General features: G+C 38.2%; 1 protein-coding gene and 1 long non-coding RNA gene across 9 annotated transcripts; both read left to right on the forward strand.

Annotated features, from left to right (window-relative positions):
• Nucleotides 1-4773: 4773 nt before the first annotated feature.
• Nucleotides 4774-18550, forward strand: LOC111025132 (uncharacterized). 6 transcript variants are annotated; one of them, XR_002603464.2, is made up of 6 exons: nt 4776-4955; nt 5094-5199; nt 5278-5363; nt 5983-6711; nt 8137-8312; nt 9904-10222. It is a non-coding gene; the product is annotated as an uncharacterized LOC111025132 (long non-coding RNA). The 6 variants fall into 6 exon arrangements; XR_002603468.2 differs by having other exon boundaries at nt 4781-5199; nt 5983-6115; nt 6652-6711; nt 8133-8312; XR_002603467.2 differs by having other exon boundaries at nt 4781-5199; nt 5983-6115; nt 6652-6711.
• LOC148210773 (uncharacterized) lies at nt 10611-13482 on the forward strand. 3 transcript variants are annotated; one of them, XM_088125564.1, is made up of 4 exons: nt 10611-12016; nt 12087-12221; nt 12300-12706; nt 12776-13482. In XM_088125564.1, the coding sequence occupies exons 1-4, from the start codon at nt 11461-11463 to the stop codon at nt 13202-13204; spliced, it is 1527 nt and encodes a 508-aa protein (XP_087981690.1). In that variant the 5' UTR covers nt 10611-11460; the 3' UTR covers nt 13205-13482. The 3 variants fall into 3 exon arrangements, with proteins under 3 accessions (XP_087981690.1, XP_087981688.1, XP_087981689.1); XM_088125563.1 differs by having other exon boundaries at nt 10613-12016; nt 12087-12233; XM_088125562.1 differs by having other exon boundaries at nt 10612-12016; nt 12087-12706.
• Nucleotides 18551-18865: the final 315 nt, after the last annotated feature.

The following is an 18865-nucleotide window of genomic DNA, read 5'->3' on the forward strand; positions in this document are numbered from 1 at the left end:
AAGCTTAACTATTGTATTTTTTTTTGTATATTAAACTTTCATAAATTTAGTACTGGATAAGTCGTGGATGACAAAATACTTTGATGTTGCCACTAAAGAATGTGCCGCTCGAATTGTAAGTTTCTATGTTTTTTATTTCAATGAGATTTAGAAAGTGGGATGTTTAGATGATAATATGATGATAAATATTTGTGATAGGATGAGTTGGCTACATTACACAAGGGCGAAGATGTTTTAACTGAAGCATTAGGCACCCCCAAACATAGAGGCCGTGCGAGGGGATTAGGTGAGTTTGTTTCACCATTCCTATATTTTAATGTTGCCAAAAGGAAGTAAAATTTGGGATTGCAACCTCGACCAATCCGAATTGAAGACTCAGAGCTTACAACCAAAAAAATCCACAACTAAAGTCAGTAATGTCTCAAAGAAAAGGGAGAAAGGGAAGGAAGTTGTCAATGCATCTACTAAAGTTTTTATCCCGGATGAACAACCAACAATGGTAACTAATTTGTTTTAGTTTTGACACTTACTGTTTTTGGACACGACACTTAGCTTTTTTGTGCATAACATTTAGCATTTTGCTTTTAAATTTTCTAAGGGAAAACTGTGTCATCTGGATATTGGATCAATGGAGAACATTGTTGCAGTTGGCACAATATTTGATGATGACGTTCAAAGTCCAACAATTCATAGTGCCATTGGTAGCTTCGTGGCATGGCCTCGTCGACTAGTAATTTTAAATGAGGAGAAAAAGGTATGTCTTGTTCTAACTTGAGTGAAGTTTTAACTTTTCATTTGTTAAATGTTGTTTGTAATTTTGTTTGTCAATGGTTCCTTCTCCTCGAACATCCAAGCCAAGAACACAATCATCTGAACATATTGATATCCACATGACTATTAAACTCCTAAATCAATATGTCGTGCGTTCAATGAACAATAAGGATGTAATTGAATTCAATATCGATGATTACATATTTGGAAGGGAGAAGATCATTAGTTTAACACGTGATGACATCATGCAATACTGCGAGATGATTGAAATAGGCTATATGTGTGTGCTCACGTACATCGCGTAAGTATATTAAATCTATTTCATATCTTAACTTCACTAATTATGAAGTTTAATGTTTTACAATTATATGTTTAGATATCTTTGGAATGAATGTGAGGAGGAGACACATAATAAGTTCTTGGTGGTTGATCCGGACAACATTGTACCACAAATGATGTCTCAAGAAACTTGTTCTAGATCTAGCCAACAGGTTAGACATGAGTAACTTGGAATAAATAGTACTATGTTATTTTTCAAATTTTCTATATGTAGTATCTTCGGCAACTAGGTTCTATCGAGTGTGGGTACTATTTGCAAAAGTATATACGAGAAATAGTGCAGAATCCTAATACTCCCATAACTGAACTTGTACGTATTATCATATACCTTTATGTGTTTATATATGCTTTATCCTTATATTAATCATATACCTTTATGTGCAGAATCCTAATACTCCCATAACTGAACTTGTACGTATTATCATATACCTTTATGTGTTTATATATGCTTTATCCTTATATTAATCAGTATTATCTTTCTTTTTTTGTAGTTTAATACAAAAAAAAAGCCTACAAACAAGAAGAAATCGACGAAGTTCGAATAGAATGGACATCATTTGTTGGACGATTTTTGTGTAGTACCGATGGATTCATTACTTTTGTTTATTTGATGTAAGTATTTGGTTCGGGTTACTTTCTGTAGTAGTACTTTGCAGATTTGAAATACTTGGTCTTGTTTATAATATATAGAAGTTTGATTGTTATGTTGAATGTAGTTTTGTTTGAGGGACGGGCGGTCCCATTTGTTTATGTGTAGAAGGGTGTTAATATAGAAGTGTTTGATTGTTGATGAATGTAGTATATTATTGTTTTCCAAGTTAATTTTGAGTTATTCTAAAGTAGAGACGTCATGTTGAAATTTGTACTTGTTTGATCAACTCTTAAATAATTGTGTTTTAAGTTTAAGGTTAGTTTTTGAGTTAAGTACTTTGAGAATAGATTATGGTGTTGAAATTAGTTTTAGTTGCATATTATGTTTTGAGAGTTTCAATAATATTGAGATATTATTTTGTGTCAATAACTGCGAAGGAGATATATTGGTTGGTTAGTTTTGAGTTCTATTTTAGAGTGGGGGAGGACATGTTGAAATTTGTACTTTTTCTATTGTTTGTGTTTTGAATCTAAAGGTTAGTTTTTTGGTTAAGTTTTTCAAATAGTGATGTTGAAATAGTTAGTTTTAGTTACATGTTAATTTTTGAGTTGTAATAATATTGAGATATTACTTTGTGCGATTAGGTTGGAATGAGATATATGGTTGGTTAGTTTTGAGTTATATATTCTAAAGTGGAGAGGTCATGTTGAAATTTGTACTTTTTATTATTTGTGTGTTTTGAGTCTAAGGCTAGTTTTTGAGTTAAGATTTAGAATAGATATTGCATTTGATATGAACGTGTTAAGAGTTTTAGTTGCATATTAATTAGCTAATTTTAATTGCAATATTGAAATATTATCATAGGTCTGAACGAAATATAGTTGGTTAGCCACGTCTCGGGAACCAACTATTTTTTTAATTAAATTATTTACGAAATAATGACAGTCAATGTCTGTCATGAAATATAGTCATTCCACGACGCATATATGAGACGTAGATACAATGACGTACAAACAATGACGCTGAAATGATGACGTACAAACAATGACGCACAAATGATGACGTATAAACAATGTCGCAAATATAATGACGGGTAAAAACCGTCATGCAAAATTAAACGAAACAAGGACACTCGTAAAGATGTCGGTCACCGCCCGCCATTGTTATCCTTCCATGACGGGCATGCCCGTCATGGAAAAGAAGATTTACATGACGGGCAATGCCCGACATTAAAACTGTCCGTCATGAAAAAGAAACAAGGACACTCGAATAAATGTCGGTCACTGACCGACATGGTTACTTGTTAATGTCGGGCAATGCCCGTCATAAAAAGGCGAATTTGTTGTAGTGAACTAACAAGACCGACTACTTTTGCTTCGTAGGACGCAAGTGAACGGCAAGATGTACCATGATGTCAACAAATACTGGGAGAAATATTTTCTCCAAGTTACAAAGTACGAGTACAATTTCAGCTTCCATATGATATAAATCATTAATGCATATTATCTTTGTGCATAAATCACGGAAGACTTTACATAGTTCAATAATAGATGTACTCACATCTTTTGGTACATATGCTCGATTATCGATAGGAAAATTTTGTTAAAGTAAAACATGACAATCATGGATTTTCAAACCCCATATTTTACCATCTTCAACGCTGACACATCGAGGTATATTCGAAACAAATCCATCAGGAAATTTTACTGATTTCAAAAACTTACAGAATGTCATCTGATCCCTTGTTGTAAGGGTATACGTAGCTTGAGATTTCAGAAATTTATCACCTTGTTTCTATAAGTGTAACTTTTTGCGTATTTTTGGATCATGTAGATCCAAATAGGCACTTGAGGTATCTTTAGGTTTACTTTCAATGTTCAACAAAGTGCCGACTAAGCTATCACACACATTTTTTTTATGTGCATCACATGTAGCTTATCCTTAGCAAGAGTTTGGACCAATATTTAAGTTAAAAAATATACTCTTTTTCATCCAATTAAGATCACACTTTCTTCTTTGCATTGGATCCTTACCAAATGTTTGGAAGTTCAAATAGCTAACTTCGTGAACAATTTTATCTTCATCCAGTATGGCTGGGGGAAGCCTATGTTTAATCTTCCGGTCATGATGTTTACTCTTATACCAACTGTACATTTCTGGAAGATAACGATGATGTCCCATAAAGGATATTTTACCACATACTCTAAACGATTTTTACAAATATGACACGCTTGATAACCTTTGGTACTCCATCCAGACAAATCACTATATGCATAGAAGTCACTAATGGTTCATAGCAAAACTGCATGTAGTTTAAAATATTCCCATAGAAGAAATCATATGTGCACACACCCTTAGTCCACAACTCTTTCATCTCTTCAATCAATGGTTACAAATATACGTCAATCTCTTTTTCTGGAGATTGAGGTCCGGGTATAAGCAAGGACATGAAAACATAAGATTCTTGTTGGATCGGTATGGCAACCCTAGAAGGGGGTGAATAGGGTTAAACGAAACTTTATAATTTTTTTAATACGATGACTCAATTTAAACAAATAAGTAAACTTTTTACGAACAAATAATTTTAACAAGAATTAATCAATAAATTAAAAATATACTTCAAGCATCCTAATTAATTTCAATGTAAATATTCACAATTAACATGAACAAAAAATTTTAACAATTAATCTATCTCATGCAATTTATGATAAGAAAAAATAATTTCAAAAATTAAATAGGAGTTAGACAAATTGACACCAAGAATTAATAGTGGTTCGGCAACACCAGCCTACTCCACTCCTCAAGTTCATCTTGGGTGTTCGACTAAGAAATTCAACTATTTCCATAGTAGGATTCAAATCGGTATGAAACCTTCTTTTTTCGAGAGCAAGAAGAAGTCCAATCCTTTCCACAATTTAGGATTAAGTTGTTATAACGTTCTTTTTGGAACTCAAGAGCAACCTTTACAAAGAATTACTACAACAAATATAATAATTTATAGCTTTTGAATATAGCCTTTTTGAAAATAGGCTATGAAAAAGAGAAAGAAAAAAAGCGGAAGAAACAATGTGCCGAAAATTTCCAATCCCGCGTGAAAAAGATTTGGCATCACCCCTCTCTCTCGCTGACGTTAAATCGTGAAAAGCCCAATCCCCTTCTTTTCTTTTCCTCTCTTCTCTTTTCTGCCACCTTCGTAAAAGCCCTAATCTTTCAAACCTTCATAAAAGTTTCTCTTCTCTCATTTCCAACCTTTGTAAAAGCTTTAAATCTTTCTCCTTTACGCTTTAATATTTTTCTACTCCTCTTTCCCCTTAATAATTTTCTTGTTCTCCCTTCTTTTCTCCATATTTCACTTAATCGTCTTCACCACTTTGTAAAATCATCTTTGCAGTCATCCAGTCATTGGCGTTTCCATTTGGAGGCATGTTGAAGAGTGGCAGCCAGTTTGAAGAGTCGTCTGATGTATCGAAGAAGCCCTCGTAGAAAAATTATAGTAGGTCTGTTGTTACCTTTCAATTTCTCTCCTCTAATCCCTTGCTTTGTATATTTCTAATTAACTTGTTGAAATATTGAAGATAAACCCACCACATGCGATTGAATTTCCTCCCACACAAAACTCTCCACATACGATCGACTTCCAAAAGCTTTGGAGTCATTTCAGGTATCATGCCCTTCTATTCACCTTTTTCCCCAATTTCTTCTCGTTTCGTCTCCGTGTTTTCCTTTATTTTTCTGTTTAACTTTTTCTTGAACTTATCCTATAGAATTTGAGCTTTATATGTTTCCTTTCTTTCTTCGTAATTTCCTATTTTTTGATTTATCAATTCATTTTTGTTCGACTTTTGTTCTGTTTAATTATTTTGAATTGCAAATAGGGCTCATTAAAACATTTTACTCCTTCAAAATAACTGCAGATAGAAAGCAAAAATCAAATAAATTGGCCATGTGAAAGGGCACAAGAATTTATGTCTTGAAAAGTCCAACCTATTTGAATATTAGTTTCCTCCATTGCAAAAATTTTAAGCCCACAAGAAGCATGCTCTTAAACTTTGAATGCAACTTGTCTCAATTGAATTATTATGCAAAGTCTATATGGGTAAGTTTTGACACCCTAGCTGCCTTTTGACCATCTTTCCCTCTTCTTAGTTAAAAAACATGTGGAGGTAGAGGGATGATCTAGAAATGTACAATGTAATAAGAATTATATGAATTACTGATTATTTAAACCGTTATTGGTCATTTATCTAACTATGAACTTGTTAATGACTTAATGCGAACAGATAATGATGGAAAAAGTAAACTCTACTGAGCTTAAGGGATCTTCCTTTGATCCATGTCTGCAGCAACCTCAACCTTGAATAATCCAACACAACAAAATCTTCCGCCCACAATTTTTGAATCTATAGAAGGACAGTAAGGGAAAAAAATTGACAGCATCCCTCAAATTATAGTAATTATCATGATAGCAGCCTTCAATTATAGCAATTATCATACATGTTTCCTTTTAGAGATTGACTCATAATCTCATATGTCTATGTATATATGAAGTCTTATATGCCTTTTCTAATTTTGGTTCTGATCGATAAGTGTATTTTTCCTCATTCATGTTAATTGATTCCTTATGTTATACTTTTCATAATAGAGGATTGTAATATTATGTTTGGCAAGGCTGACATATAAATCAGCTTGCTCTTATCCTTTCAAATATAAACTAGAATTCATCATGTTGCCTTATCTTTTAAGCATTGCGTTTATTTTCTGTTTTGTATTTATCTAGATCTCGAGATTTATATCATCGTTGTGATGACCCATGAAACAAAATTTTATGTCTTAATCTAATTATGTTAGAGATTTAGAGATATTTCAAAAAGATAGAAATCCTAGCTCTGCAATTTTAGCCACTGCCGGGCTTTGCTCACTGAACTCGACAACCATGTCTACTTGTCAAGGATGTCTCTCATCACGAGTTCCTCAATGCTCATGCTACTCATCTCAAGCAAATAAAAAAGGTATCATAATATCTACTTTTTTTTCTAATTTGCTTGATGAATTAACGTTATTGTCGATTTGAGTATTCTGCGCTGTTGGTTTAAAAACTGTGTGAGTGTTAAATTTGAAGTTTCATCTTTTATAGTTTTGTTGTGGAGTGTGTTTATTTCTGTATTCTTTTTCCTCTTTTTCGGCTTCTCCAAGCTTCCATTGTACTTGGGTTTTTTATCCTTCCTACTAAAATAAAAAATAACAAGTTTTTAGGCGTAGATGTTTCTATTAATATGCACCTACTTTTTTTTCCCCTCTAAGCTTAATGTGCTTTTACATTTCCCCCTCGTGTTTTGAATTTCCTTGTTTTGTTGATTAGATTTGTGGGTGGGGTACTAGCTGAGTTTTGTTTGGATTATTTTTATTTAGATGAGGTATTTTTGTTTTTTTTATCCTTCCTAATTCTAGTTGATTAGATTAGCCGAGATGTTTTTGATTTGGTAAGTTTTGTTTTCTTTATATGATATATTTGTTTCTCATATCATCTTCTCATTTTATTCCGCCACCCAGGAGGTATTCTAAGGTGAGATCTATTCTCATATGATTTTTGTTTCTCTTATAGATTAATTTAATATAGCTTTTCATTTTCTTTCTTTTTTGTGTAAAGATAGCTTATTTGATTTTAGTTTTACAATGTGTTAGTTGGAAAGAACAAAGTGCTATAAAACTAAAAGATATTAAACAATTCTCGGCAAGAATGAACATTAGGTACGGAATGATATTATATAATATTGCTTTTTTGATGCTATTTCGAGAGTCAATAGTGAAATAAATTGACTCATCTAAGAGAATAATGAGGCTTTTTGGTAAATATATTTTTGTTTGAGCATTAGAAACTTAAAACTAGTTGTTGAAATATGTTATCACCGTTTGCTCCAATTTTACCTACGATATTCGAACGTAAGATAAAGCAAGCTAATGATTATCCATTTTACGTAATCCATTCTCACCCCATGAATAAGATTGATTTTCTCTCTGTCCATGTTGTTTATTGTCCATGTTGCTTTATACTTAAATATTATTGTTCTATGAACATTTTAACTATAGCTATACTGAAATTAATTTTTATAACATCTGATTCAGTTTGTATTATTGTATTTATTTGCTTTAGTATTATGTTCCAAAGGAAAAATATTCTATACATTTGAACATTACAATGGATGACTTTTTGTAATGTTGCAGCATGTCTTTACTTTCACTACAACAAATGAGTTCTTATATCATCTCATTTCCTTGTTCTTGACGATTCCTAGTAGAAGCATTTAGAAAATTCTACCCACTTCATGCAAAATTGCTTCTCCTTCTCTTCATACTCTCCACACTATGTTTCTCCCTGAAATTTTTCTTCTTCTTTCTTACCACTTGGATTCACTTGGGGTTTCTTCTGAAGCTAGATATGAACTAAAACATGGGTAGCACATGGAAGGAACTGAAGATTGCTATCGGCTTCAACACGTGCCTATGGCTCTCGACTTGCTCGACCAGTTTTGGCCTCGATTGCCGCTCGGCCACACCCACTTTGTTGTCTTTCGGTCTCCAACTCTCCAAGTCCTCGACAAAATCCTCAAAGGTTTGTTCGGACCCTTTTGCTCTTTTATTCTTTTCTGATGGTTACTATGTTGTGTTTTGTTGTACTGATGCAAATTTTTTTTCCTTTAATTTTCTAATTTGGGTACATGGATTCCTTTGTGAGAAGCTTTCTTGGTTTCCCTTTATTTTAGCTTGGTAGTTTTTTTCAAAAGGATTTTTGTGAACATACTAGTTTGCCACTTTTTTATTTTTGAAGATATATATTTGATATGTTAAATTAAATTATATGAGATGAAAATATACTCTTCTCATTATACTTAATCTAATTATATATTTTTTAAATTTTCCTTCTAATATCCTTTTCGGATCATAAACAATTGCCTCATAAGAATTAAAAAAAAATTAAAAAAAAAGTAAACAATACATTTTAAGTTCTGCACCATTTTCATTTTATCTGTTTTACTTTACGGTTTCAATTTCATAAGTTGTAAGGTAACTTTCAATTACATGGATTTGTGTGGGGAGGGTAGAATGGAGTAGTCCCTTCAAGGACCAAAGCCTTTATCTTATTAGTAAAGTAACTCTGCCACTTGATGCCTTTCCTTGCCACACTCATGGGATTTTTTCTCCCTTTTGATCCCCAATCGTGATTTTTCATTTTGCTCTCCAGTGGTTATTTTTGAAAAGTCAGTGGGACCCACAAACCCAATGGGAAAAGGTAGTCATCTGGTTGCTTTCTTTGATTCATTAGATTGCATTAGAGTTTTGAAAACGTATAATTGGTTAATTTGTTAAGCAAACTGATTTTTCTAATTCCAAATGATTTTGTTCTTGACTGACCCTGCATCAAAACGCAAAAGTTTGTTGGTTCTTTTAATATGCCTTATTATAAGTGCATCCCAAGTATATATTACTTTTGCTATTCAATCACAGGCTTTTTTCTGAGCTATTTTTCATCATGCTCCTAATGAGCTTTGGTATGATGAGATTGATGCATTACTGTCATCGATATATCTGTTGTATGTTGTGATAAATGGAAGTGGATACCGATAGTGAAGGCCATTATTCGTGTCATTGTTTCTGTTAGTTGCATTTTTTAATAATCAAATATAGCCTCTCATGAAGTTACTGAGTTTAGGCCCTGCTTTTTGAAAACAAATGAATTTTTATTGTGGTTTGTGTTTTTATCTACCTTAGAACTATGCAATATTACTGAAATATTTTCTGGACTTTCATTATTATGTTATGCCATATACATGATTGCATTTGTATAACAACTTTCACTATTTTGAATATGATGTTTGATTTTAATTTTCAACTTACACAATTTTGGATAGGATGTTTCATTTCAATTTTCAGGAGAGGTCGTTTAAAACTTTTTATACTATAATGTGGTTGGCCATCACATAATGTTGTTTAAAACTCTTCCATTTTCTACTATTAGACAATGTTGGTTATTCTTAGCAATTAAATTCTATACCAAATAAGAGATTGCTCTAGGGGTCTTGGTTTTGATTCGATCAGATTGATATAGAGCTTTTTTTATTGTTGTTTATAAGTTTTTTTGTCATTTATCGACTCGTATTTGATTTCATGTTGGTGATATTTGTCCCTCCTTATCGTCATTTCAGGCAACCTTTTACTATCTACTTAAAACTTATGGCTTCTTAACACCTTGAGTTTTGGAGGGAGGCATTCTTCACAAAATTCTCATTCCAAGAGTGCACAGATTTATTGGCAAAGCCTACAATCAAGGCATTGTTGTTGAAAGAACCGTAGACCGTCCATGCTTGAACTTAGTTAACAATCTTTTTTTTTTCTTCTTTTACTTTGGGTGAATTTATGTAACTTTGTTTTTATTGTAAACTATTGAGTACTTTATTTTGGGATGTAATGAATTATAAAAAAATTCAGTTATAAAAGGGATATGATGTTATATTTAAACTACAATCAAGTTCTTATGTTTTTTTATTAAACTATTCAAACTTTATATAGCAAAAGTTAAACGCTATAAAAATAATTAACCATAATAATTATTGCAATTGAAATAAAGTATAGATATTTATAATAATTTATTATAAAAGCTATTTACATAGTATAATAGCTTAAATATAAAGCTATTGTAAGTTTAAGATAATGTTGATGCGTGGATTTCGGCCCTTCGGTTCTCCTCTTCGCACCCACCAAACTTGTTGATTCGGGATTAGTACCTGCAAAACCAAATTGAGTTAAATCGGTGTGACGGGCTCCGATGCTTAAGTTAGCAAGAGAATAACGTAAATGTAGTCAACTTTTAGATGCCGCTACCTCTAAGGTTGGATTGCTACCTATAGTCGTGAAGTTGTTCCAGAACTTTCCGTAGCTAACCCTAATTCACCGTTGCAGGGCCTGGGCGAAATCATCGATCGAAGATGGGGGATCGTTGGTTGGGCCGTGGGCCGAGCACGGGTCGGGACCGAGCCCCTCGTGGCCAAGTGGGCTTCCCTCCGATCGTAACCTGTAGCTCGACTATCGATTCCCGTTGCATAACAGTTGCCCCCTACTCCCAATGCGATGCTTTTGATCTCATTGGGAGTATAGCTTTTGTAGTGACTTATCTTGTCATGTAGGCCCGTGATCCAGGAGAATGCAAGTTTTTCGGGGTTCGCATCGAGAATGTTTCGGTCTAACGATCAAGGATCGTGGCCCGAGCCGATTGAGTTGTCGAATCATTGTGGGGCTCATGGCACTCTAGTCGCAGTGAGCTGTCTTATCTTCACGAGACACAAGAAAGTGTATGTCGATTTTCCCTTTCCTTGCAAGACTCGAGGCAACCTGCCATGCAATTGTCACATCTACAGTAGACCCATGACTTTGAGATCACGAGGTGTTGGGTACCGAGCCGAGAAGTCACAAGAGTGTTGGGTACCGAGCCGAGAAGTCACAAGAGTGTTGGGTACCGAGCCGAGTAGTCACAAGAGTGTTGTGTACTCTGTCGAATAGTCACAAGAGTGTTGGGTACCGCACCGAGCACGCTTGGGTAAAGACCTCTGGACCGAGAATCGTGCTATGAGTTAAGGGCTATTTAAACCCCTTCATCCTCCTCATTTCTTGTCAATCTCCTTACAAGGTATTCATCTCTTTGCCCTGCTTTTTGTCGTGTTTTCTTTTTTGTATGGCTGGCCTTAATTTCGAATGGACCTCCTCGGATGATGGGTCATCGTCGCATCCTTCGTCAGAATCTCCGTCCGTTTTGGATGGATAACTCCACTCTTACAGCGAGGGACCTGCGTCGCTTGCGTTCGAAATACCGTATCCCGGATTCGATTAGCCTTCGTCTTCCGAATCTGGGAGAGAGTATTGATGGCTCTTATCCCGGTGAAGTAGTATTTTATGCCGCGATGTTCCAATTTGGAGTTCGCCTACCGTTGCCTATTTTCCTTCAAAACTTTTTAGCTTTTAATCAAGTAGCTCCTTCCCAAATCCCGAATGGGTGGTCTACTTTGATCAGTTGCTTTATTTTGTGGTCCTACCTCGGGGGAGAGCAGCCTCTAACCGCTGCGGATTTTATGTCGCTTTATTATCTCAAACATAGCCCCGAGGATAACTTTCATTTTTATGTTAGCTCCCGGAACCAAGTTCTTGTTATGGGTCCTTCCTCAGTGAAGCATTGGAAGAACGAATGGTTCTTTGTTGGCAGTGACTGGCTAGCCCGTGACGAGAGAGGGTTGTATTTTCCCGTCCTGACCGGGTGTAGGGAGTTGGGTAAGTAGCTTCTGAGCTCCACCAGGACTTTCGTAAATGTCGATTCTGATATTCCTTTTCTTGTTGGCAGTTTCCCGCAATTGTGAGCTTACCGCCGAGGCAACCACTTTCTATCATACCGTTATCCAGTTACCGGATATCAAGCGTTGGGGCCCATATTTGGTTACGGAGAAAAACTTAGTAGATTTTGGCTTGGCTCTCCCACGTAACCCTCCAGGTCTCTGTCGAAATCCTCTCTTCACTTTGCATGAACGTCGCTTTTTACCTTTATCTTTATTTGTAGAAATGTCGAGATGGAATGCTTCCTTGTATGAAAGAGAGCGTCATCGAAATGCCCGGGGTTTGGGGGTCGGCTCTAGTCGGGCTTCGGATATCGAAGTGATTGATTTGACCGAGGAGGGGCCCCCTTCACAACATGCTCGATCTTCCATGCCTCCGACAACTCCGAGGCGTTCCGCCCGACTTCATGGGACATCTATCCCGTCCTCCCCTCGAGGTCAACCAGGGAGCTCCTCTCAAGCCTCAATCTTCCCTTTCTCTGGCCCATATAATGCTGATGCTGACGAGACAACTTACCTGGAAAGAACATTTAGTCTTTGGCAGGGCCTCGGCGACTCATCAAGCGGGTCGGATTTTGGCCTGTCAAATCCTCAGCACAGTATCAGCACATGCCTTAGTGATCTCCACCATGTGAGTGCTTTTTAACTTCAAGTATTTGTCATAGCATCCTCTCCTAACGTCGAATTTTATCCTTGGCAGATTTTCAACCGTCTGGTGGTATTCTCGGGTCGGGTTGCTGATGAAATTAACTATCTCCGTTGTCATTATGCCCCTCAGGAAGAGCTGGAACATGCCATTTCTTCCTTCGACCAAGCCAACAGCCTTCTGGAGGGTACCCAACGTGAGTTGGAAACGGAGAAGAGAAAATCTCGAGACAAGCTAGCTAACCTGCAGAGGAGACTTGACGAGGCCAACACTCGACTCTCTAATTCTGAATTCTTGGCCGGAGAATTCAAGAAAACTCAGGAGAACGTCGACTTGCAAAACTCTGCCATGGAGTGCGGTGTTTCCTGGTCTCTTCACCAGGTTTCTACTCAACACCCTGACATTGACTTTTCCTTCCTCCCGGAGTGTTTTAGGGCCGAGCATGACGCTCCTGACGACATGGATGATGACGACGACGAGTAATAGGGTAGCTTGAGCGAGTCGTTTTACGGTTGACTTTTATGTGCTTTGTCACTACGTTGCTTGTATTTCTTTTCTTTGGAATTATCAATTAACCCTCTTACCAATCACTTATTGGCTTATGGCTCTAACTCTGATGGAATTTTGTTGCTTTCATTTTTATAGGTTTCTAACCCGTTGGCCACAACCAATGGTTTTACACCCGCTGTCGTTTTTGGCCTTTTACTCCATCTCATGTTTGAACCGTGCTAGGTCAATCGACCTGCTTCTGGTTTGGCCGTGTTGAGATTGTTTAATTGTTCTTTCCAAATGTGTCGATTAAAGTAGATTCGTGCTCCGTCGCACGTGGTCGGCATCGAGTGGTGGTCGGACCCGAGCCCTGCTCAGTCGAAAATAAGACCTATTGAAAAAAATAGGCTATCTCATAAAACTGCCGATTAATGTAGATTTGTGCTCGTTCGCACTTGGTCGACACCGAACAGTGGTCGGACCCGAGCAATGGTCGGCCCCGAGCCCTGCTCGGCTAGAGTTGGTTTTACCGTCGTCGTGTAGAGTTGGATTTACCAAGCTCACGTCGCCGAGTAGCCAGTGTCTATTGCCCCCTACTCTCAAGGTAGTGTATTGTCGATATCTTTTGAGAGTACGCTTGTAGACGAGGCAAGGTGTTTTATCAAAGTCGCTCGGTATCTCGTTTTGGATTTAGGACACATAGTTGACAGAGAACCAAACAAATGGATACTTTATTGAATAAAAGAAATAATAATTAGAAATCTTGCTAAATGTAGAGAAACAAAAACAACCACATTTGAAGGAAGAAAGGAAAGGTCAACAGCCCCCCTTAGTAGAAGTCCTGTCGTTGCCCCTCATTAAGGTATAGTAGCATTCCCACGACACTGGTTGTTCTTCTTTAATCTCTCCTACTCCACCCGGTGTTGGGAACTTCATGGACTGGTGGTATGTGGATGGTATTGCTTTGAGCATATGCATTGTCGGTCTTCCCAATAGTGCGATGTAGGAGGATGTGTAGTTAACGACCAAAAAGTCCACCATCTTGGTGACACTCTTCGGCCCACTTCCGAACGTTACAGGCAACTCTATCCTCCCTTCGGGAATGACTCGTTCCCCTCAAAATCCTACCAGCGGTGCTGGGCTGCTCTTAAGCACCTTTTCTCCTTGATCCATAGCTTTATAGGCTGTCTAGGAGATGATATCCGCCGAGCTGCCCCCATCCACCAAAATTCGATGTACTTTCACATTTGCTATCTTCAAAGCGATAACCAGTGCATTGTTATGAGGGTGGAGGAGGTGAGTCGCCTCGTCCTCTGAAAACTCGATCGTCACTGACCGGTCTGTAATATACGCGTGGTAGACTTCATTTTGTTCGCGACTCGCCATTGCTTCTCGTAGACCTGCTTTTCTTTTTCTCCCAGATTCTCTTTCTATGGGGCCTCCTATTATAGTTCGAATCTCTCGAGCTGGAGACTTGTCGCTTTCACCGTTTTGTGTCGCTTTAGAGTCCTCTAAATACTCTTTGAGGTAGCCGCTTTGGATTAGTCCTTCCACCTCTTCCTTGAGATCAAAACAATCCTGAGTTGCATGGACGTGATCCCGGTGGAAAAGGCAATATTGGCCTTTACTTCGTTTAGTTGACGGGGCCTTCATCCTTTCCGGCCACTTAAGCAACCTTTGGTCTTTGATCTCCATTAGCACTTGCTCGAGTGGAACGGTGGTCGGGGTATACTTTTCAAATTTTCGGGGTGGATCTTTCTGGCTACTTTAATCCCTCTTCTCCCATCTTGACCCCTGCGGTATATCTCCCGACCTCTCCCTCTTTTGGTCGGTTGGCTTTCCGTCTGGCTCCCTTTTTGAGTAAAAGAACTCACAAACGCTCATGTACCTCTGAGCTCGGCTCAGTGCCTCCGAGAAGGTACTCGGTGTTTTCTTTTCGAACGAAAATGACAAATGCTCATCCCTGACACCGGACATGAAGGCCAGCAGAGATATAGCGTCTGTAACGCCCTGCGTTCTCTGACTCGTTTATTTTAAGAGATAAATAGTGTCTTTGGATTTTTCCCTAAGTTGATAACTTTAATTCTTGGATTTTCTGACTTTGAAATTCTAATTTTTGGCTAAATTAGAATTAAGTTTAATTTCTTTGGATTAAGATAATTTAAGTTCTCGACTTGTGTAGGAGATTTTTTTTAGTTAAATCTTAAATTCAGGGGTTTTAGGATTTTCCTTCGTAAATTCTACTTTTCTTTGAATTATTATTCTCGGGTTTTAGAGTTTAAGTTAACTATTTTGTTTAGGGTTGTGGGTTTTATTTGATTTTTAAACTATAATTATTGGGCTTATTGTTTTGGGTCATTGTTTTATTTAGTTGGGCCACCTTCAAGAATAAGGGTTTGGGCTTTTAGGTTTTAAAACAAGTTAAAGAAAATGTTGGAAAACAAAAGAAACCCTAAAACACCTTTTCTCCTCCCCCTTCTTCCTCTCTTTGTTCAGCCGCCAGCCCCCCCCCCCCCCTTCGAACTTCTTCTCTGGCGAAGCAGCACCGGCACGGCTCCCTCACCGGCGACGGCACTCCTCCGACGAGCGACGGCGTTCAATTCCCACGGCGGCCGCATTCCTCGACACGGTGGCGACGACGCCTGCAGTAGGTCGCTCACGAATCCGATCCATGGCAGCGCGACTGAGCACCGGCGCGTCTCCTACGGTGAAGCAGCAACCATACGACGGCGCTTCTCTACCCTCGTCGGCAACAGATATCCCAACGGTGACGGCGTTCTGGAGTAGCGAGGAACCGCGACCCACATTCTCCACGAGGCAGCGACGGCGGGTTGGGCATTCAGAAGCATATTCCAACGTTTCTTTCTCCCGATCAGTAGCAGCACGACCTCCTCTAGCGTCTGCAGTGGCGCAACCTGCTGCACCAAGGTAGCACACGGCGAACATGGCAGTTGACGACTTCTCCAGCTTCGACAACGTCGAACAGCCCTTTTCTATGACGTTTTCTTCATTCTGACGACCCCCAACGACCTCGAACGGTCTAGATCGGTGAAGCTCGGCAAGTTTCGTGGTCCCATCCTTGTTCGAAGTTAAATTTGGATTACCCACACATAATCGAAGCTTGATTCATGATACCCACTCTATTCGACATTGGTTCGGCGTTGACCCACCGCTAATCGGACCCAAATCAGCGTTACCCATTCCTTTTTGGTATCAGACCAGCAAGCATAAGGCCGTTCGAGCTCGGATTTGGGAGCCCGGACCTTCTCGACATCTACCCACTCCTAACCCAAGAGTTTTTAATGTGAGCTAGTAGGTAACGAACCACCTCATGGTTTCAATTAATTTAAGTGTCTCCAATGGATTTCTAATGCAAATGTAATCTCGTTTGTGGTAGGAAATACTTCGGCGAGCTTAGTAGTGTTATGGCCATTGTGTAAGTAGTTTCTTACTGGAGGGATTGGTTGTTGTGTGCTGAGATGATATGGTTGTTTGCTCGTGTGCCCATGTGTGATACTTGCATGTTGCTTGTCGTTGATATCATTTAATAAACGTCATTGTTGATAAAACCGTTGATATATCTCGGGAAAATTACGTGGTTGTGTTTGATGTATGCTGGGTATTTATCAATTATATTTTGGTTTAGTGGTTTATTGTGCTTTTCTGTGAACGATGCCTGTTGGAGCTATTGGATCATGTTGGACTAATTTAGATTGATTGGCTTTTACATACGATCATTTTGGTATATTGGATATTGGACTGTTATGAGATTGTGGATGCATGCGGCATGGCGTAGTAGCAAGTAGGATTCTTGTGAGAATTTTGGGACATAACAAAGTAAGTAGCACGGGGGCGGGTGCGTGCGTTGATGTTTGTTATTTGGTTGCCGATGTGCTGTTTATGACGTTTAATATTGGTTCTGATACGTTGTTGTGTAGTGTAACTCTTGTTTATGTTGGTTTGTATGCCTGGGTAGTGTTGAATGTCCGTCGGTAATAATAGTGGGAATTTTGTATTGTTGAGCTGCTGAGATCTGTTGTAGAATGATGTATGTTCGTTAAAGTGGATTTATTTTGGGAATGTTTGTTGTCTGAATTTGTATGAAGTGTTTGGCGTGTCTCATGAGTTGTTTATTATATCTGGCAATACTTATTGGATATGGACGTTGGATATTAAGTGTTTGGATGATTTGTGTTGGGCTCCAATCGTTTGCAATTTGTTGACTATGCTTTGTTATGACTAAACTCACTGTGGCGCGGTTGTTAAGAATTGATATGTTGTGAAAGCATGTTTGGTTTATTGTTTTGCTATTAGAATGATGTCTATGTTGTGGAAGTATGCTGAATTGTGTTGGTGAGCTGAGAGATGCATTGAAATCATACTAGTGGTGGCGTTGTTGATGGGCGTTGTGGTGGTTGGAGTTATTAGGGAAGTAGTACTGAAATCCTGGTTGGAGGCTAGAAATGATATGTGGATTTATGAAAGTTACGAAGTGAATGGGTGAGTGTCAGGGCCTCGGGTATAAATGGTCGAGGGTTGATACGTCACTAATTGGGTATCGAGGCCTCGGGTATAAATGGTCGGGGGTCGATACGCCAATATTGGATAAAGATGAGCATCGAGGCCTCGGGTATAAATGGTCGGGGGTCGATGCGAGGAGTCTTTCGAAAGGAGAACTATTGGGGTCTTGGGTACAAATGGTCAAGGGCCAATAGACGGTGAAGTCATCGGGGCCTCGGGTATAAATGGTCGAGGGCCGATGCTGCAAGGTCGGGGCTCTGGGTATAAATGGTCAGGGGCCGACTCTGCTCGAAGGAGTTAACTATGGAAGGTTAGAGTAGCTGTGATAAGCGTAGAGATACTTGAGATGTTAGGGAGACTAGAGGTTAGTACTGGTAGTTTATGTGTTCCTGGTTGTGGTTGTCACCGAATTTTATAGAATGTGTCTGTGTGTGAATGCATAATGTGATGAAAAGCTGGACTGTGAATGTTTCATGATTTGGTTGAGCATGATGTGTGTGTGTTGATCCTTTAATAAGCATGACACGTTGTTCCTTGATAAGTATGCTGTTTGTGCGTGACCCTTCAGATAAGGGCTGCTTACTGAGTACTGTGGTTGTACTCATCCCTCTTTTTCCCCCAGTTTGCAGGTATCGAGCTAGTTCTTGGGATGGTGATGGCGAGAAGGAGGCTTGATCGGAAGGGCCATTAGCTTTGTTGCGTGCAATTAATTTCTTTTAGTTAGGATAGTGGTGGCCATTTAATCCTGTAGTTGAGTTGGTAGTGGTTGGTTTTGTTTAGTTCTATTGTCTAAAGGATGTTGTAAGGTTGCCGATTCATTAATCTTTTAGAGCATTAATTTTGTTAGCCTCTTGAACTACGAGATTGTAATCTACTTAGGATATTTATGAATACATTTGTTTAAGTTGATCGTACTTGAATTAGCTTTTGCTTCATTGTCATTCGAGATGTTAATATTCATTTAGTGGATGGTTTATAGTTAGTAAGGTTTCCTTGAAGGGTTTGGTTAATGTGAAGTCGGTATTAAATGGTTTATCTGTATAGGATGTGAGTTTCTCTTAAAACATTAGTGTTGTTGTTCTAATTGTTCAAGCTCTCGTGAGTGTTGGAAATCAGAGTGGCGCAGCAGAAGCG

Source organism: Momordica charantia (genome assembly GCF_013281855.1).
Source record: "Momordica charantia cultivar OHB3-1 chromosome 6 unlocalized genomic scaffold, Mcharantia_2.0 BLBB01000006.1, whole genome shotgun sequence".
Classification (NCBI taxonomy): domain Eukaryota; kingdom Viridiplantae; phylum Streptophyta; class Magnoliopsida; order Cucurbitales; family Cucurbitaceae; genus Momordica; species Momordica charantia.